Source organism: the organism of the source record quoted next, unplaced genomic scaffold (genome assembly GCF_019419815.1).
Source record: "Pyrus x bretschneideri cultivar Hongxiangsu unplaced genomic scaffold, Pyrus_bretschneideri_v1 Contig28, whole genome shotgun sequence".
NCBI classification, from domain to species: Eukaryota; Viridiplantae; Streptophyta; class Magnoliopsida; order Rosales; family Rosaceae; genus Pyrus; species Pyrus x bretschneideri.
In genome coordinates, this window is record NW_025999590.1 from 2,050,009 (window position 1) to 2,069,944 (window position 19,936).

General features: G+C 37.1%; 4 protein-coding genes across 4 annotated transcripts; all 4 read left to right on the forward strand.

Moving 5' to 3' along the window:
* The first annotated feature begins 1,241 nt into the window (after nt 1–1,241).
* LOC103949737 (putative glutathione peroxidase 7, chloroplastic) lies at nt 1,242–4,112 on the forward strand. Its single transcript, XM_048588242.1, has 6 exons — nt 1,242–1,636; nt 2,034–2,110; nt 2,241–2,302; nt 2,622–2,740; nt 2,841–3,008; nt 3,685–4,112. Exons 1-6 carry the CDS (start codon nt 1,367–1,369, stop codon nt 3,712–3,714), a joined length of 726 nt encoding a protein of 241 aa, XP_048444199.1. The 5' UTR covers nt 1,242–1,366; the 3' UTR covers nt 3,715–4,112.
* Nucleotides 4,113–5,344: 1,232 nt separating this feature from the next.
* Nucleotides 5,345–8,667, forward strand: LOC103949716 (probable folate-biopterin transporter 6). The gene is given in 5 exon segments (XM_009360829.3): nt 5,345–5,889; nt 5,892–6,187; nt 7,238–7,339; nt 7,496–7,666; nt 7,861–8,667. Coding segments are annotated over 5 exon segments (1,527 nt in total). The 5' UTR covers nt 5,345–5,531; the 3' UTR covers nt 8,461–8,667.
* A 556-nt stretch (nt 8,668–9,223) lies between these two features.
* Nucleotides 9,224–11,453, forward strand: LOC103949738 (enhancer of rudimentary homolog). The gene is made up of 4 exons (XM_009360857.3): nt 9,224–9,385; nt 9,935–10,028; nt 10,815–10,935; nt 11,093–11,453. Exons 1-4 carry the CDS (start codon nt 9,383–9,385, stop codon nt 11,181–11,183), a joined length of 309 nt encoding a protein of 102 aa, XP_009359132.1. The 5' UTR covers nt 9,224–9,382; the 3' UTR covers nt 11,184–11,453.
* A 903-nt stretch (nt 11,454–12,356) lies between these two features.
* On the forward strand, nt 12,357–19,667 carry LOC103949740 (protein RRC1). The gene is given in 19 exon segments (XM_048588271.1): nt 12,357–12,558; nt 12,735–12,823; nt 12,935–13,070; nt 13,248–13,293; nt 14,427–14,505; nt 14,593–14,745; nt 15,137–15,256; nt 15,384–15,549; nt 15,818–15,837; nt 15,839–15,928; nt 16,084–16,165; nt 16,255–16,475; nt 16,665–16,723; nt 16,846–16,930; nt 17,017–17,154; nt 17,307–17,531; nt 17,636–18,435; nt 18,523–18,689; nt 18,885–19,667. Coding segments are annotated over 18 exon segments (2,976 nt in total). The 5' UTR covers nt 12,357–12,558; nt 12,735–12,748; the 3' UTR covers nt 19,199–19,667.
* Nucleotides 19,668–19,936: the final 269 nt, after the last annotated feature.

Genomic DNA, 19,936 nt, shown 5'->3' on the forward strand with positions numbered 1-19,936 from the left:
AATTCATGAGATCTTTACCAAGAAAAGATGACGAGGATCCGAATTCTTGCTTTTGTAGCATTGAGTTTCCATATTTTCCTTCCCTCTTGTACTAGGAGAGGAAGAAAAAGAAAGGAAACATGCCAATAGTGTAGTATTGAATTGGCCAATCAATACGTTCCCTAAATTGACTTGAATTTTAGGTAATCCAATCAAAACGTTTCTTAAATTGACTTGAAATTGAGGTGATAATGTTATTTTTATTTAATTAGTTTTAATTATCAATTATATATAAATGATCGGCTAATACTTTTATTTAATCAAGTTCGAATCTCTCACATTGTCAATAAAACAATTAAATAGTTTTCATCACATTACAATCCTCCAAAATATTTTACCTTTAAACTCAACGTCCACATATAAATTTCATTTGCATGTGAAAATTTCATAAGCCGCCATGTATGTACAAATTAAAAACAACTTGAAAAAAAAAATCATCACAGGATGATTCAGTGGTTGGAAACGTCTAGACTAGTATTTCACATGACACCTTTTGTGTTCGATTTCATTGGTGCTAAGGAGAAGTTAAAAAATGCCTATATGAGTCTTTTTAGTCCTCGAAATAGTAGACCACCGTGATGACCATCAACTGATCATTTTTTCAAAAAAAAAAAATCTTGAAAAACAATAAAAACTATGGTATGTTCAAGGTGAGGGATTAAGATTCTTACGTAGGGTCAATATTAAACGTTTGATATGACTAAAATTTCTCATAAACTCTTAAAAAAATATATGAAACATTTTATTAACATTAAAAAACTATCACTTTACCGTAATATAATCACAAGGTGCCGCTAGACCTAATTAAACACCAAAAAGGATGAGAAATAACTAGAAAAAACCAAACGCAAATCATCCGAAAAAGAAACACAACCACTTAATTAAAAATGAATAGAGTAATGCTATTCATATTTTTGTACCATATTTTCATATCATCTTAGGTGGTATTTGATGTGGACAATCATATCATTTGAATTAATCAAATTTTTAAATTTAGTTCATTATTTAATAAACTAATAATTAAGAAAAACTAGTTAATTAAATGATGATTGTAGTATATGATGAATTTTTCGTTTTCATTTTCTTGAATTTTACAAAATTTTCAAATAATATGGCTGTTCATATCGGAGACCTATAAAAATGTGGTATAATACGACTCAAATGAATATATAAATAAAAACCACGTGTGGAAACTCCTTCCACAGAAGGAAGACTTTGGGAGTCCAGAGATTCTCACATTCACACGACGAGCTATATATTGGGAAGAGCACTACGGCTTACCAGTCCCATATTTCTACCGAGTTCCAAAGTCCCCACCAGCAAAACAATGGCTTCCATGTCCTTCTCTGCAACTTTTTCAACACCTCCACAGAGTTTTTCAAAGGCAAAAGCAAAAATAAGCTCGAATTCTTCAGCTTCATGCCCTCCCATGGCGTGCTGGATCAAATCCTCATTTGGGTCTTCTAAATCAGCACTTTTCCGAAATGGGTTGTCTTTGCAATCGGAGAATTTTAATGGGGTTTTGATCAAATCTCGGTCTTTCGGTGTTTATGCTAGAGCAGCTACAGAAAGGTCTCTCTATGATTTCACTGTCAAGGTATGTGTTCGCGCGCGCGCGTGTGTATATATATTATATAAAATAATAATATTTCCTTGAAAGAATGCTTCTTTTGTCGTTTTCCCTAATTATTTGATGAAATTATGTTGTTTTTTAGTTTTGTTTCTGGGATTTTTGGTGATTTTTATACATGTAATGTTGTAAGTTCAAGAGAATCAAATCTGAAGTTAGAAAATTTGTACTAGGTGGTTGGTTTTTTCTTTTTCACTAATGTCTGGGTCGATCCCAAGCCAAAAACGCTCTTCTTTGCAAGGAAACGTCTATTGTACGTAGTTTTATCCGAGCTTTGTAAAGAGGCTGTTTTCACGACTCAAACCCGTTACCTTTCGGTACAAAGGAGCAACCTTTACTAATGTCTGAAATTTTGTTAATGTAGGATATTGATGGTAAGGATGTTCCTCTTAGCAAGTTCAAGGGGAAGGTTCTTTTGGTTGTCAATGTTGCTTCAAGATGGGTATTATTTTCTTTATTGAGTTTGAACTATTTATTTATATGTAAATCGAATTTTCCGGAAGTTCTGTGTGGAAGACTGAAAGTTTGAGATGCTTGTGAATTGACCAAAACTTGTTTATTTGAATTTCAGTGGCTTGACTTCTTCAAATTACTCAGAACTGTCACACTTGTATGAGAAGTACAAACCTCAAGGTATTCTGCAACTGCGCGAAATTCTTGTTTTTCTGTTTCCTTAACAGTTTTTTCTCCGCAAAAATCTGCATTAGATTCGATATATGCATTTTTGAGATCCTTTGGATTATTTCTGGAGTTAGATCCTTAAGGATGAGTGCTTTTTCTTGTCACACAAGTCACCTTCTTTTTGGTGATCAAGGTGGGTGTGTGCGAGGAGGATTAGCTTTCATATGTGCTGTATTTGTTCGTCTTTGACCACGAAACATTGTAGCAAAAGTTTTTTAATTGAGAATTTGTTTTTTTAGTTGCTAAGGTGGTAATAGTTGCTGGTTTGCAGGATTTGAGATTCTAGCTTTCCCTTGCAATCAGTTTGGGGGCCAAGAACCCGGATCAAATGGGGAAATCAAGCAGTTTGCTTGTACAAGGTTTAAAGCCGAATTCCTGATTTTTGACAAGGTGCAGAGTTTAACTGCATGTCTTCCATCCATTACTTTCTTATTGGAAATTTTGTTTTTTCACGGATATGGGTGTTTGAAGTACTAAGAATGCATTACAGGTTGATGTCAACGGTCCCAGCACAGCTCCAGTTTACCAGTTTCTGAAATCAAGTGCAGGAGGTTTTCTAGGTGACATTATCAAGTGGAATTTTGAGAAGTTTTTGGTGGACAATAATGGAAAAGTTGTTGAGAGATACCCACCAACAACATCCCCTTTTCAAATTGAGGTATGAATTTCCTTGTTTATTTTGGTTTGTAAATTCATTGATTCCTAAGAAAATGTTAGGGAACTTGATGATTTGGTGGAACCTAGCTTTCTAGAATTATGTTTCTAGACGTTGACCGCATTTTGGAACTTACATTTATCCTTGTTCAAGCTTTCGATTAGAATCAGGGAACTTCTTGATTTGGTGGTCAAGCAAGACTCGAATTTACGCTATTATGTTGATAAAGTGAAATAGTTTTCAGGTCTCCTGTCCTCGTAACAGCCCATTTTTTGTTTTGATCAAATATGAAACTTACCGAATGATAAAGGCCAATATTTTTGTTTTACCACTGATGCTAATTGGAATGGTCCTGTAAATCTCGAGAGACTATATCTTGTAGTTGCTTTGTTGAGTCTGTTTGCTGAACTAAATTTCACTGGTACCGGAGAAAGAAAAGGCGATAGTTTAGTAGCATCAACATGAATTCAACAACCGAAGCTTGAAAATACGAAACTTAAAATTGGTTGCCGAAATGACGTGCATTTTCTGCTTAGTGTGCACCTGAAGTAAAACGGCATGGTAACTCGAGCATCGAATATGAACAAAAAAAAAATATATATAAGCCTTTTCTCTTTACAAGTAACTGCTCTCAGCTTCTCTGTTTTGCCGGTCTGATTCTTTGTCGAAAATTTTTCAGAAGGATATCCAGAAACTGGTCGCAGCTTGAGCGAAAGAGCTGGACAACATGCACGGCGGCAACCAGTAAAGAGAAGATGGAGTGTATACGGAAATCCCTGTATACTGCTTTGTAGTTAATATCGTCGCGTCAGTAGTTTTATCTTTGAACACTGCTTGGCGCCTTCTTGGAATGAGTCATGCCTCCTTCATGCGGCACATGTATGGAAATAACTCATTAGAAACACATAGAAAAATTTATCCATATGTACGTGTCAAACTCTGATTAGCATATTAATAGGAATGGTGACTTCCAAGGGAACGAGCCAAGTATTTTATTTTATTTTTTCCTTTTGTACTCAAGGAACTCCTAGAAGAGTGTTGTTTTGGAATAGTTGTGTGTCTCTATTCATCTCTCAAGGAGGAATTCATAAGATATTACAAATCCTATCAATACAGCTAATTTATATAAAATTGTACTAAACTACGAATCTCAAGATTACACGTAGTTCAGGTGAGAGCTTCTCCTCAATAGGATAACGGGAGACGCGCCTCGAGCTAAGAAGCACAAACAGGCTCCAGAAGCTGATGGTTCTTATGTTCTGCAACCTTATTTTGTTGTGGAATATATGGACATGTAATTTGATGAACAATACCATCTTGATCAAGAAAGGCACGAAGTTTAGAGTTCACATATTCGCCATCATTATCATTCTTGAGAACCTGTTTTTGTGACTTACTTTATTTGTACCATTTTGTGGAACTGCTGAAAAGTAACTTCACTTTTGGACTTTAAACTCAAGTCATACATGTTCAATTATCAATAAAAGTAACGAAACAACGAGCAAAACCAAATGTAGCAGTTTTAGATGGTCCCTATACATAATGAATTATCATAAATAGAACTGAACCTTTAATTGGACGAAAACAAAGTACACTTTTAGCCGGTTCACGAACACCATATTTAAAGCTAGAAGTATCATGCTTAACAAATTGGTTGGGAAACAATCTCCGTAAATAGCCGAAAGGAGCATTTCCAAGTCGACAATGCCATAACCAAACCTCTGAAGCTTTATTCTTCTCCCTCTGAGATCCATCCACGAATAGAGTTTGAGTCTCCAAGTAGTAGAGCTTCCCCTTCCTAATACCACAACCAATTATCTTGCGAGTCCGAATGTCCTATAAAAGGAAGGCCAAAAAATTGCAAAGCAATATAGGCAACAGTTATTTGAGTAACAGATAATAAATTATAGTTAAGAGAAGGAATAACAAGTACGGCATCAAGATTAAGAGTATTATAAAGAAAGATAGCGAATTCTTCAGTAATATAGCAGCAATGCCATTGACATCACTGATAATAGTTTGATCGAAAAATATATCGATCTCGTATTGACCCAAATTACCCTTAAAATGATTTATCATATCTCACTTTATCCTTCACCGTTCGTGTCACACATTAAGCTTGGAGTCATTTTAAATTTGAATTACTTTGCCTTAAACGTTGTCTTTAGAACTTTTACATTTTTATTCATATAATACTCTCTGATGATTCAAAGTTTCAAACATAAAGCTGCAAAACCAGACTTTGTCTTCTCAGTTACCAACTCCCTAGTTTTATTATTCCATCCAAGCCCTACTTGTGTGTCTCTATTACTTCATGTAGGGTCATTAATTAACTTTCTCAACATGTGTGTCTGGTTTTTTCCACTCGAGTTCGAATCCCCCTCGGAAACAAACCATTTTTACATAAATAAAAGACGCACTCGTAATTTGTAGACTCCCAGTCACCTATTAGACTTTCTTCTTTGAGCCCTTCAGAGTCTCACCTCCTCTCCTTCCCCAGATCCAAGCTCCCCCCGTTGCGTAAAAATGGATAATTACTCCTCTCAAGAAACCCAGAAAACAACCACCTCAAACCGAAACGTCGATGATCAAGACGGTCATCACCATCCAAATCCCACCAACCCATTTGTCCAAATCCTCCAACAACCAATCCAATGGCTCCAAATGCTCTCCTCAGAGCTAAACCCTACCTTTGTCCTGGGTGTGGTTCTTGTTTACGGACTCAGCCAGGGCTTCTCAGGTTCTTATTTCAAAGTGGTCACGGACTACTACTGGAAAGACGTCCAGAAACTCCAGCCCTCTGTTGTACAGCTTTACATTGGACTGTACTATATTCCATGGCTCATGAAGCCGGTTTGGGGCTTGTTGACCGACGTTTTTCCAGTCGGGGATACAGAAGGCGGCCTTATTTTGTCCTGGCCGGAGTTATAGGGACAGTTTCAGCTCTCACGGTTGCATTCAGTGGGAACTTGGCTGCTGTGGTGGCATTGACTTGGTTGATCGGCGTCACGGCAGGTGTGGCGATTGCTGATGTCACGATCGACGCGTGTATAGCCCGGAATAGTATTGAGATACGGTCGTTGGCTTCGGATTTGCAGAGCCTTTGTGGTTTCTGCTCTTCTGCTGGTGCTCTGGTTGGGTACTCTACTAGTGGGTTTTTTGTTCATCATCTTGGTCCTCAGGTACCAATATTACTTTTTTTAAATTTTATTTTTTCATAATTTATATGCAAATCATGAACCGACGCATATACTAAAGTAGCTTACTGAAATTACGAGAAGAAAAGTTTATACTTACATGTCAATCTGTGATTAAGAACATGATAAATGCTAAAGAGACTCTCACAAAACAAAAGTGAGGCTCTCTATGGACATTCTATCACCTTATGTTTTTGACATAATGTTTTATACTGTTAGTATGAAAATTAACGCTAAACTGTTAGGTGCTAATGAATCCATGAAAAGTCATACATTCAGAGAATCTCCTTAGCATTTCTCTTATGAACATTGCTCGAATCTTTTCTTTATAACAATCATAACATGAAAAGTTTTCATGTTATTAATCATATTTACGTATGAGATTGTGATTTACGGATAAAAGAAAATTTTGTTTACGTATTTTCCTTGTGCAGTTTTTACATCATTGATACTATGCAAAATTGACTGCTCATCATAAATGGGTGTGCGTGCATGGCATATTTTTGTGCACCACATATCTTCGAGTTTCAAGAACGACTCGTGCAATATTTATCCAAAAGTTGTGGACGACTAGGAATAGAATAATGAATAACTAATTTTTGGGGTTCTAATTCCTATTGTATATGCATCCCTACGGGTGTGTTTTAAGAGAGACTAGAATAAATATTTTTTAATTTTTAAAAAGACCTGTTATGCTTACATGCTGTGAGATACAAGCGGCCAAGCAGTTATTAAATTGTTCATAATTTTTGGCGAGAGAGTTAGAATGATATTTTTTTGGATTTTTGGTTGTTAAAGAGTGTTGTGTTAATAAGCGGTTTAAATTATGAAAGGAAAACTAATGATACGGATTTGAAAACTTTGAGTTTTAACGATAAGGATAAAATAAAGGGTAAAGTAAATAGTACCAGGTTTGATTTTTTAGTGTTAAAATTTGTTTTTTCATTAAAATGAACAGTACCGCGAACTTTTCGTTAAAACTTTCAATTATGAATTCTGAAAATTAAAAAATCGACATGTTGTCTTGTGTTGTAGGGTGCATTGTGTCTCTTGGCAATCCCACCAATCTTTCTAACTGTTCTGGGCTTTGTTATGTATGAACAAAGATCAACCAACCTTCACTCTCATAGGAAGAAGGTTAGAAATCTAAATCTTCCACCTTTAACCGATTTTGCGTCTTGTCGATCATACGGCCAGTGCATGGCAGTCGATCGGTGCAAAAATGGGTTAACCTCCGTGTTAGAAAAGCTCGAATTTGATCATGTTAAAGTACAAATGTGTTCATGTTTGCAGGCAGTGGAAGAAGTGGGAGTGGCAATGAGCGGAATGTACAAAACAATCAAACTACCTCAGGTGTGGAAACCTTCCCTTTACATGTACCTCTCCTTGGCCCTCAGTATTAACACTCAGGAAGGTAATTTTTATTGGTACACTGACCCTTCAGCTGGCCCTGCATTCTCTCAGGTCAATCTCTACAACAAAATTAATATTTCTCACTGAACGAGAGTTGTTATTAGCACTCTGAGATAGTCATTCTCCACGGAAGAGTTCACGATGACTGTTTTGGAGTCCTAATAATGATTTTCATCACCAGTTACAGTTTACTTCTTTTTTTAGCATCATTTGTTAACTGATTAGCTATTTTTATCCATGAGCAGGAGTTTGTTGGGATGATTTATGCAGTTGGTGCAGTGGCTTCGATAGTAGGAGTTCTGATCTACCACAAGACTCTGAAAAACTACCCTTTTCGGAACCTAGTCTTCTTTGCTCAACTCCTCTACGCCATGTCCGGACTTCTCGACCTAACTTTCATCCTAAGGTGGAACCTAGCTCTAGGCATTCCCGACTACTTCTTTGTGATCATGGAAGAATGCGTGTTTCGAATCGTTACCAAGATCCGATGGATGCCTATGATCGTACTGAGCACGAGGCTCTGCCCTCTAGGCATCGAGGGCACGTTCTTCGCGCTGTTGATGTGTATCGACAGCCTTGGCTCGCTGTCGTCGAAATGGGGTGGTGGAGCAGTGCTTCATGCCTTGAGTGTCACAAGGACTAATTTTACAAACTTGTGGCTGGCCCTTATGATTAGAAATGTGTTGAGATTTTTGACTCTTGGTTTGATTTTCTTGGTTCCCAAGGCTGATCAGCTTGATATGTTGATTCCTTCTGATCTTTTGACTAAGAATTCTTCTGAATTTAGTGATGTAGATGATCAGAGCTTGGAATTGGTCCCATCGAAGGGGAAGATTGAAGCTTAGGTGCCCAATTTTTTAGGGTGAGAGGAAGTAGTGCCAGCGTAACTTGGTTTTATATAAGATTTTTGTGACGATTATTGCAATCGCTGCCTCATATATTGTACAAAGTTTTACATGACAAGTTTGGTTTGGGGGTACTTATCTTGTAAATGTTGAGAAATGTCTGAAGTTCGGATTCTTTTTTCATCCTCGGTGTATCTTATACGATGGACTATTCATGATGCAAATTACTATTAGACAAAGTTTATTATAGCAATTAGATTGACCATAATTTTTGATGACTACATTATGTGTACATAATATGGTTTGTTTGATTATAAACGAACGTACATAAATAGTTCGTTCAACTATAAACGAACATACATAAATAATTCGTTCGACTATGGACGAATGTCCTATACAGAGGATTTTGGGCAGATCATATAGGTCTAAAATATTTTACGACTAACACGAATTCACCTGATGACATTCGGTGTAAAAGTTGCTCTCATCAAACAACTCTATATCCGCAATCACCTCCTTTCACCCCGTTGACTTGCGTTGACCTGCCCCATCCCAAAGGCCACAAAGTCTTCCTTCGTTTTTTGACTCGTTTTATTATTTGCTGCCCAAAGTCTTTCGATTTTTCCATTCCCCCCCCCTCCCCCTTCTCCCACTTTCTCTAAAAATAACACTTTTGACTGTTACAACAAAAGAACAAGTAAACAAATCCAACGGTCTGAATTCTCCATCAAAAAGACCACCGCAACCGAGATCGTAATTGTCTATTTTACCCTCAACTCCGACGCGTCCCTAACCTAGAGACCCTGGTCAAAGTCTTCTTCTTCAACTCTCTCCCACTCCCTCTCTTCCTCCGGCTGTCGCGTCTTCTCTACAGAACCCTAATTTTGCTGCAAACTTTTGGGTCGTCACTGTCAGCTCTCACATGGTAATCTAGCTTCTTTATCTCCCAACATTTTTATGCTTTTCTCTGTAATTTTTCCTCTGCAATTTCTACATTTATAAGTTTATGCAAAATTAGGGTTTTGTTCTGTAAATTGGATTTTGTATGGAAGCTGAGAATCTAGGTTTTTTACTGATTAAGCTTTGATGGGAATTTTCTGATGGGTTTGACAAAATTAGAGTACCAGAGCATATTAGGCTTAGAAATTGCAATCTTTTTTCTGTTTCCTTAATATGTCAGGTTTTCTTTATTTACTCTGTTTTCTGAGGAACCAAACAGACTGCTAGGGTTCTGGTTTGTGGGTTTTTCGAAAGGTTACGTTTTTAGAATTTGAAACCGTGTTAAGTGAATGTGAGTTTGCTGTTGAACTTTGTTGTCAAGCATTACAGTATGATACAGATGTTATATCAATAATGCTTTGTTTTATGATGATTTCGATGTTTTTAGATTGGAGAGTACTTTTTGCATGCTTTCATAATATGCGTCCATCGTGTTCAATTGCTGACTAAATTGTACTTTTTTCTTCATATGTAGGCGAACAAGCACACAATCATTCTAATGCAAACTTCTCACAACAAAGCAAGTAGAACATTTATGGACTATGATTCTATAAGTCAAGCAATGGATGGTATGTTTTATTTATGGTTGTTGTTGTGATTACGTTTTATTTATAAAATTGTGTTGGTACATTATCATTGTTATCGTTCTTCAATTCTTTCGACCCCAAAGTGTATTTAGTCTCTGACATTGTGAACTACTTCATCGTGTCATAAAAGGAATCATTGTGTATAAGAAAAAAAAAAAAATGCTTGTGAACTGCTGATTCTTGAAAGAAACTGTAGAAAGGGTATAGGTGATTCCAGAGAGGCAGAAAATTGTTTACTTTCACCTATTAGGTAAGTAAGTTTTTCATGAAAACTGAAAGATGTGATTAGTAATTGGTAGTGCCTCAGCACTTTATCCAGATTCCTAGTGAAGACCTTGGAGCTTATAAAACTCACATGGGGGTACATGAATGAAATATTAGTTTGCTTCTGTGCTTTCTGTCATGATTGAGTGTGCAGTTGTCCGTGATAGTTATTTTAGTTAGGCTGGGAGTTTATAAGTTGTGGGAGCCTACTATATGACATGTGTTTTGATTAGTTTATTTGTGTTCGGTGAAACATGATGGTTCGTGTACATATTAAACTTCCACTTCATATGAGAGAAAACATGTTTCTTCCTTGGCCCGCTTCTTCTTTTGTCTGTAAATATATGTGTTTGACTATATGTTCCTGAGAGTTTTTTAACCCTCCTGGTTCACTGCTGGATACTTCATGGTGAAAAAGGGTGGGAGGGCTCCCAAGATATAATGTGGTTATAACCGCCATTTTTTTGTTTGCATTGACTAGAAGTTAAGCTGTGGTGTGTATAGGTATATGTGGACTATATGAGAGGAAGCTGAGGGAGTTAAATCCAGCAATTAGAGATATCTCTTACGACATCGGAGATCTCTACAATTTCATTGATGGTCTTGCTGACATGAGTGCTTTAGTGTATGCCTCTCTCTCTCTCTCTCTCTCAACAAAACTCACACAAAATAGGCACCAAATTATGTATATTGTAGAATATGTCAATGATCTTCAGATTTGGTGTTAGAAAGGTTCGAATTATGTGTGAAACTGATACCTTCTGTCTGGTTTTGGTTTGCAGTTATGACCACTCAATTCAGGGATATCTCCCATACGACAGACAGTGGATTAAACAACGGACGCTTCGACATCTGCAGAAACTTGCACATTGACTAAAGTGATGCTGCAGATTAGGTCTGTAGCAAATCTGCAAAAATGATAAAGGAAAAGAAAATGGAGTATTTTTAGAGTTGAATCGGATTTTAAAGAGATTTAGATATGAAGTGTATAACTACCCGGCTTTCGACTATCCTGGCTTTCATCCGGTCTGTGTGTTATTCTGGTGTTGTAAGCTTTCTATCTGTGCACATAACTTCAAAATTAGATGGTGGCTTTGCCCAAGTTTCAAATGAAAATCAACGTTTGTTGTCTTTTCGGAGCAATTGTTCTTTGTTTCGTAAGCCTCTGGCTGTGATGATATCTGAATCTTGTACTGTTTACCTTCAAACGGAGATACCCAAAAGTAAGTCTAATTAGTGTGGCTAGAAGTTCAATCAAAACAACTAAATTATATATTGCTTTCAAAAGTAGTGGTTTTCCTTCTCAAAAAACAGAAAGTAATGGTTTTTAGCAATTATTGGCTTGATTGGAAGTGTTTTTCAAATGATTGAAAACGTTTTTTTGGTGAAATTGATTTTAGGTATTGAAGTGCTTTTTGCACGAAGGATTTAAAGTGTTTTTATCAGCATCTACTCGGACTTTTATTAAGGATTGATTTTAAAATCATTTTCATTGTAAGGGCTTTCAGTCATTTTAGAAACAATTTCGAACGAGCGAGCTCTATATATTTATTTTAATCAACGGATGAAACTTAACTCTTCTAACAATGAAGGGTGAGAATTCTTATTTTTTTTCTTTCCCAAATGCAAATAAACCATTAAAGAGAGATTACTGTCGCATGTGGTCCAATATTCTAGTGAATAAGATGTTGAGTGGTCTAATATTTTAGTAAATAAGATGTTGAGTTTATATGTATGCGTTTTGAATTCGAAACTACTCATCTCCTAAATTATATAATTTTGAACTCTCCTCGATCTTCATAATAATGGTAAAAAATTAAAAAAATTAAATATAAAACGTCTCAAGACCTTGATTATTTTAGTGGCGTTTCATTTTATAATGGTGAAAGATGTCCAACTATGATATGCAAGTTATATTTTAATTTTGGATTAATATAATTTGTAATTTCGTCATCAAATATGAGTTGTAAATTATATTTTCATTTTTGGTTGGAATATATATTCCAAAATTCTAATAATATTAAGACCCAAATTATATTTATCTCCAAAAGGCAAAATAATTTCAGTATTTACGACTAGGGCTTTTGCGGAGCCTCTTTCTGAATTTCTGATCCACACCACCTGCGTTTCACAGTCGTCGTCCTCCGCGGTTTTCAGTTTTGCAGAAGAGAGAGGGCGGATTCGCAATCGGACCAGTAGGGTTAGGGCTTTGCAGGAATTAAAGCTTCAACCTTCCCATACTCTATCGGTAAGCAGATTTGATTTCTGACCATTGAGCTAAATAAATTAGGGATTATGAATTTCGTAATCTCTGCATGGTTTAGAGTTTTATTTTGTATGCAAATTTTGGTTCATGTTTTTGATAATTTGTGAATTGACGTTAAAGTGTTGAATTTTGATGCATTTTGTGGGACTGATTTGCAGAAGCTGATGCAAAAATGAGTTCGTTCTCGATTACGCGGAAGAAGACTCCGTTCCAGAAGCACAGGGAGGAGGAAGAGGCAAAGAAAAAGGTGCCGCTGCGGCCATTGATTATTAACTTCGTTGGGCTTGTTGGCTAGGCTTCTGTGGAAGTGAGGTTTACTGACAAAGTACTGTTTTATTCTTTTCGATATTCGTTTCAGAGAGCGGAGGATGAAACAGCTCGCTTATATGCGGAGTTTGTGGAGTCATTTCAAGGGGATAACGCACCGGGGTCGAAGGCCTTTGTTCGAGGAGGAACAATCAATCCCAATGAGAAGGTGAAGCCGGATTCCGAAGGTTAGTATAGCTGAAGAACTACTTACTGCTTTCTGTTCAAGTTCTGATAGTTACAGTTCTCAGTGCTTTGTTTTTATACTATGCCATTTCACAATATGGATAAGTAAAATAGCTTTCTATTATTGTCGGAACACATTAATAAAAGTATGGACCTTTTTATTCATTCGCGGATCGCAGGTGAAAAGTCCAAAGATGGGGTATCTGTTCCAAAGAAGGGGAGTAGGTAAAGAAATGCTTTTGATTAGCCATGCTGCAATACTCTTTGATAAGGCATCATAACTAGGATAATTTTTTATGGTGATGGTTTAATATCCTCGGATGGATTTTGTATTTTTTTAAGTTGTTAGTGTTCAAAATAGAAAAGTGGAAAATGATGATTTTCAATAATCAATTTCAGATTAATCAACCCTACTGTTTTACTCTTCTTTTGGTAAAATGTATTGTGATCTTGCAATTATTCATCGAATGCGTTGCCAATCTCTGGGTTTCTTGAATGTTTTAAGTAAGTGTATACTTCTAGTTTGTATAATATCTACATATACATTTTCTTATGCATATTATACTAAATTAGGGAGTGGTGTCATATAGTTGAAGTTCTGTACTATGATTGAAACTCATATAAATGCTAGGTTGATATGAAACATTGTCAGTTCTGTTGCTCTGCACTCTGTATTGGTGTCAGAGTCAGATGGTTGTTCTGTCTAGCGGAAATTTTTACTGTGTAAATCTACAGTGTTCTTTCTGTTCTCCATGTTATATGAACCTGTTTGGCGACATAGTCAGTAGTCACATAGCTTCTTTCATGAGCTTCAGTGTAATGTTGTCCAAATCATTAGCAAAACCAGAAGTTAGGCTTCAAAATCGTTTATACTTCGTTTTAAGTGAGAAAAGCTAGTGCTCACCTGTAGTTACTGCATTATCTCTTAGAAACAACAGAAGTTTTGGCCTGGTTTGGATGAGCTTTTATATACTTTTCTTTTCTATAGAAGCAGTGAGAAACAGTAGCCCATTGTTGTTTTCAATGGTGTATGTTTATAATTTCTGAACTAAAGCTGATGTAGATCGTTGATTTTTTAGTTTTTGTTTTTGTTGTAAGCTTACTTTCTAAGGGAACGTCTCAAAACTCATTTGGCAACATGTTTCCGCACTGTATTTTACTTTTGTCATTTTAACGTAAAAGTATTTGAGAATGGAGTAATCAAACAGCCCCTCTAAGGTAGCTGTCGAAGGGGCTTGGTTAGGAATAAGCTATGGTTGAGTAGTTGTTGGTATACTTCTTTCTATGTATTTTAATAATCATTTTCCTGGAAAAGAGCTTCGATAACAAGCACATTTGCTATTAATTATCTTCTGCAGGTATGTTCCATCTTTCTTACCACCACCTTTGGCATCCAAAGGGAAAGAATCTGAGAAGAAGGTTAGTACCCTGATAGAGGTAATAGCTTTTGTTTATACTTAGTAGTATCAATACTATCAAATTGAATTGTGTATCGATTCTAAATATTCTTCATACACACTGCAGAGGGAGGAGGAGAGACCGAGGGAGAAAGAAAAAGGAAAGTCTCGAAACATAGATCATTTTATGGAAGAGTTGAAGCGTGAGCAGGAGATGAGGGAGAGGCGAAATCAAGAGCGTGAAAGTTGGCATGATGGGCGGCAGATTGAGAATTCTACAGGTACGTATTTCCCTAATTGATTCTGGTTTTCAATTTTCTAGGAATGGTGAGTTGGATGGTATATCTTCACTTTAGCATGGGTTTGTTATGAGTTGGTTAAATGACTTTTCCAGTTCTCAATGCATGTTTTTCTTGTTGTTGTAGCATTTGAGCCTGGTTATATTAATAGGTTTTTGATTTAATGAATACATGCAAATAAACTTTGTCATTGTTGAATTACATTTTATTTTTGTTTACTGTTATTATTTAGTTGGTTCCTATGAAAATTTCTGTTTTGTGTTTTATTACATCTTTACGTTATCTCTATGTCATACAGATCTTTTATCTTGGCATCATATGTTTTCTTGTTTCTTTATAAAAACATATATTCATTAAGCCATACCTTGTCAGCCATCCAGTCGCTTTGATGAACTTCCTGATGAATTTGATCCAAGTGGAAAGCTTCTTGGATCATTTGATGATGGTGATCCACAAACTACTAATCTATATGTTGGAAATCTTTCGCCAAAGGTTTGGTCTTCTTCTTCTTCTTCTTTTTTCTTTTTTTTCAGAGGGTTTGTTTTGACTTAGTACTCTTTTACACGTGATGCAAAGAACTTGCCACTCTTAAGTTATTTTATGTTTCTCCTATGGCTAGGTTGATGAAAATTTTCTTTTGCGAACTTTTGGAAGATTTGGGCCTATTGCTAGTGTGAAAATAATGTGGCCTAGGACAGAAGAGGAGCGAAGGCGCCAAAGAAATTGTGGCTTTGTAGCTTTCATGAACAGAGCTGATGGACAGGCGGCGAAAGATGAAATGCAAGGTTGGTTATTTTCAGTTACCATACAATTGAGGGCCTGAGGCTTAATCATGGTAGATGTTTTGAATATGTATCTGAGTTCTCTCTGTGAAGATAAAGTTATCTCCTTATTTGGATCTCATGTTGCTTGGTTTATAAACTTTCTAGTAATCTCATAAAATTGACTTTGTTCAACAAATTGCTAGTCAATGTTATTTCCTCGTCCTATAAACTTTTATTTACTGAGGAATGAAGGATAGGACAGTAATTAACAAAAAAGTTTGTTATGCAGGAGTGGTGGTTTATGAGTACTGAGTTGAAGATTGGGTGGGGCAAGTCTGTTGCTTTACCATCACAAGCTCTACCTGCTCCCCCTCCAGGACATATGGCCATCAGGAGTGAGGTTTGTTTCATTTTCATTGTAATTTTTTTCCTGTTTATTTCTCCTAAAATTTGAAGTCTTCTGGCTAATTATTTGTGCAATAAGGATTTGACATTTTCAGCATTACTTAACACTTAAGATGGATTATTGAAGCTAACATTCTTTTTTGTTGACAGGGTTCGACTGTAATCTTGTCTGGTCCATCAGGTTCATCAGGCCCGCCTGTCACTTCTGTTCCTAGTCAGAATTCTGAACTGGTAAGCTGCCTAGTTCTTTTGTAGTCACCATTTTTATTTGTCCAATATTGCAATCTTGCCAATCTTTGGATGTGTTTTTGGTGAATAGGTTACTTACTCCAAATGTTCCTGATATAACCGTTGTTCCACCAGTGGATGATCACCTCCGCCATGTGATTGATACAATGGCTTTGTATGTTCTGGATGGTGGATGTGCCTTTGAACAGGCTATTATGGAGAGAGGTAGAGGGAATCCTCTTTTCAACTTCTTGTTTGAACTTGGCTCAAAAGAGCACACCTACTATGTTTGGAGACTCTATTCATTTGCTCAGGTATATCCTTTGTTCTACGTGTATGCACAATTGCACATGCATTAGATTCCTAGGCAGTTCGGTAAAAAGACTTAAGCTTGTCTGTCATTTGGTTGCTGAGTGATCTTAGCTTTTGCTTCTTGAAGCTTCTTCATATAAAATATCTGTAATCTATAGGACTGAAGATTTACATTAATGTTGTGAATGCAGGGTGATACTCTACAAAGGTGGCGAACAGAACCTTTCATTATGATTACTGGTAGTGGAAGGTAAGTCAAACCTACTTTACCTCCTTCTGTGACTCAGTTATTTTGAACCATAGGTGTTGGCAGTAAGTTGGTGCATTGGACCATAATACTGATCTGTCTGTATATCTATTTTTTTTCTCTAGATGGATTCCACCACCTCTGCCAACAGCAAAAAGCCCAGAACATGAGAAAGAGGTCGGTACAACATATGCTGCAGGAAGAAGCAGGGTAAGTGTCTTGTCACATGCACTTGCCGGATGAATTTACTTTGTATGTTTTCTCATAGTGCAACTTTCTTTGCATTAATATTGCAGCGTGTAGAGCCAGAAAGAACACTTACTGATTCACAGAGGGATGAATTTGAAGATATGTTACGTGCATTAACGTTAGAGAGGAGTCAGATAAAGGATGCTATGGGGTTTGCATTGGACAATGCTGATGCAGCTGGGGAGGTAAATTCTGAGAATAGTCACTTATCAGTTTCTTATTCAACCGTACGATATTACCAGAGATGTATTAACCAGTGGGGAGTATCAAAAGAAAAGAAATGGAAGAAAGGACTAGTTCTGCGTGTACACATTTCTTAGACTGTTTTGTGTTGCAGATAGTTGAAGTTCTTACAGAATCTTTGACTCTTAAGGAGACCCCTATCCCAACCAAAGTAGCAAGACTCATGCTTGTCTCTGATGTGCTTCACAATAGCAGTGCTCCGGTAAAGAATGCATCTGCATACCGCACCAAATTTGAAGCTTCATTACCAGACATAATGGAGAGCTTTAATGATTTGTATCGTAGCATAACAGGAAGGATCACTGCTGAGGCCCTTAAGGTATGATAATGATAGTTTCATCCTGCTGTAGTAAATATATTTGTATATATTTTATTTTTCTTTTCTTTTTCTATCATTTGTTGAACTTACTTGAAAATCTGCAGGAAAGAGTTCTGAAAGTATTGCAAGTATGGTCGGACTGGTTTCTTTTTTCAGACGCTTACGTGAATGGATTACGGGCTACTTTTCTTCGGTCTGGGAACTCTCATGTGGTCCCCTTTCACTCCATATGTGGTGATGCGCCTGAAATAGACAAAAAGACCACTTCCGAAGATACAAGTGATGCTACTAAAACCAATCAAGATGCTGCTTTGGCAATGGGCAAAGGAGCAGCTATGAGGGAGTTAATGAGTCTTCCCCTAGCTGAGTTGGAAAGACGCTGCAGACATAATGGATTGTCTCTTGTTGGTGGTCGAGAAACAATGGTTGCACGTTTGCTTAGTCTTGAAGAAGCAGAAAAACAAAGGGGCTATGAATTAGATGATGACTTGAAATTTGCTCAGAAGCATTCAAGTTCAGCTAGAAATTCAAGTAGCCGCAGAGAAAGGAATATTGAACCAGACCCAGTGGAAACGTCTGGATGGAATCGTTATGTAGAGGATGAGAGAGAGTCTCAAGGGAAGGGTTCCCTACTCTTGGCCCAGACCTTTCCCATTCCACAGCCTGAACTAAAAGCTTTTACAAAGAAAGAAAAGAGTGACCCTATTCTACCAGCTTCTAAATGGGCGCGAGAGGATGATGATAGTGAAGATGAACAAAAGCAGGCTCGGGGTCTTGGGTTAAGCTACTCATCTTCCGGAAGTGAAAATGCTGGTGATGGTCCAAGTAAAGTTGATGAGATGGAGGTTGCAACTGATGCAAGCATTCAAGCACAACCTGACAGTGGAATTAGTGAGGAGCAGAGGTGTGTCTAGTTTCATTTGTTTAGCAAGAATGCTTTTAGGAACCTTACGAAATTCTACTTATATTTTGCTTGACTGTTTTACTGCAGACAAAAGTTGAGACGTTTGGAAGTCGCTTTGATAGAATATCGTGAATCTCTTGAGGAGCAGGGAATAAAAAATCTTGAAGAAATTGAGAGGAAGGTTTTAATGCATCGGAAACGGCTTGAATCAGAATATGGATTATCAGATTCCAGTGAATATGCTTCTGGGAGTAGTAAGTTCTTCTTTAGTTAATAACTCAATACATATGCCTTGAGATGCGTTGAGACTGTTTCAGGTGTTATTAATTTGGGTACAACGTTGGACTGAGATGGTGACATTTATTGGAAGTACTGTTTCTCTTTTCTATTTTTCTAAATTTTAATAATGCTTGATTTGTATCATAATTTCCCCCCTTCGTATTCTTTAGAGAGAACATCCTCAGAGAGGGACAGACGGGATGCCGATACTCTTGATGCTTCAAGAAAGCGGCACCGCAGTGGAAGCCAAGGTGATAGTCCACTACAAAGATCATCAAACAGAGATCGGGAAAGGGAACATGATTTAGTCAGAGACCGGGAAAGGCAGCGGGATAGAAACAGAGACAGACCCCGTGATTTTGAAGTTGATAGGGGGAGGGGCCGGGACCTGGATCGTGAGAAGAGTGGAAGTAGAGACAGGGATGACCATGAGAGAGATAGAAGCAGGGAAGGAGACAGGGATAGGAGGAGAAGAATGAAATGAGTCTATCCTGAAGAACTCTCGAAAAGAGTCGGGAATCTAATCGATAATTTCCAAAATTTGAGTCCTTTGGGTCGTTTTGGAATCGTGGTACAATGTTTCTAGATGAAGCAATGTCGTGGCCAAGATGTAGTTAAGCAGGCGTCTGGTGGAAGAAGAATTCTTTGGGTTCCAAGTGTTGCAGAACATGTTCTGTGTTTTCTAGTGATTAGTTACATCCTGTAACAGGAATTTAGTTCTTGTTAACCAATATTTGTTGGTAATTATAAAATGGTTTCGCATCTTCATTGCTTTTTGTAGTGCCACATTTTGGTACTGGTTTGGTAATCCACCAGCAGTGAGTGGTTAATATCTCAAATGAAGCCATCAAAATCTTACCTTTGTTTTTCTGAAGTTCAAATTTACCGCGTCCGATTGCAGTTTTCTGTAACTCAACAGTTGAAATGTATGTGATTGTTTAGTTTCGAGTTCAGAGCTTCGTTTTGGTTTCCTATTGATGCACTATTTCTCGGTGCTTATGGTCATTCCGCTATCGGACTCGGATTTGTTTTCGGCTTGTGGACTTGAATTTTCGGTGCTTTCCGACTGCAGAGGTTTTACATTTGAATGGAATCAACGGAGAAAGAATTTGCTAGCATGCTCAAAGCAAAGCTTTGAGAGAAAATAAGTAACCTTACAGTGCAAACAACCTGAACCCTAACCAGAATGTGAAACAGGCAGTGGTCGTTTACCACATTGGTG

Excerpts from the sequence above, each read along its gene's own strand:
- LOC103949737 (XM_048588242.1), top strand. The coding sequence starts at position 1,367 with ATGGCTTCCATGTCCTTCTCTGCAACTTTTTCAACACCTCCACAGAGT. Across the intron at positions 1,637-2,033 it reads TCTATGATTTCACTGTCAAG|GATATTGATGGTAAGGATGT; the intron begins GTATGTGTTCGC and ends TTGTTAATGTAG. Across the intron at positions 3,009-3,684 it reads CATCCCCTTTTCAAATTGAG|AAGGATATCCAGAAACTGGT; the intron begins GTATGAATTTCC and ends AAAATTTTTCAG.
- LOC103949738 (XM_009360857.3), top strand. Across the intron at positions 10,029-10,814 it reads TATAAGTCAAGCAATGGATG|GTATATGTGGACTATATGAG; the intron begins GTATGTTTTATT and ends TGGTGTGTATAG. Across the intron at positions 10,936-11,092 it reads GCTGACATGAGTGCTTTAGT|TTATGACCACTCAATTCAGG; the intron begins GTATGCCTCTCT and ends TTTGGTTTGCAG.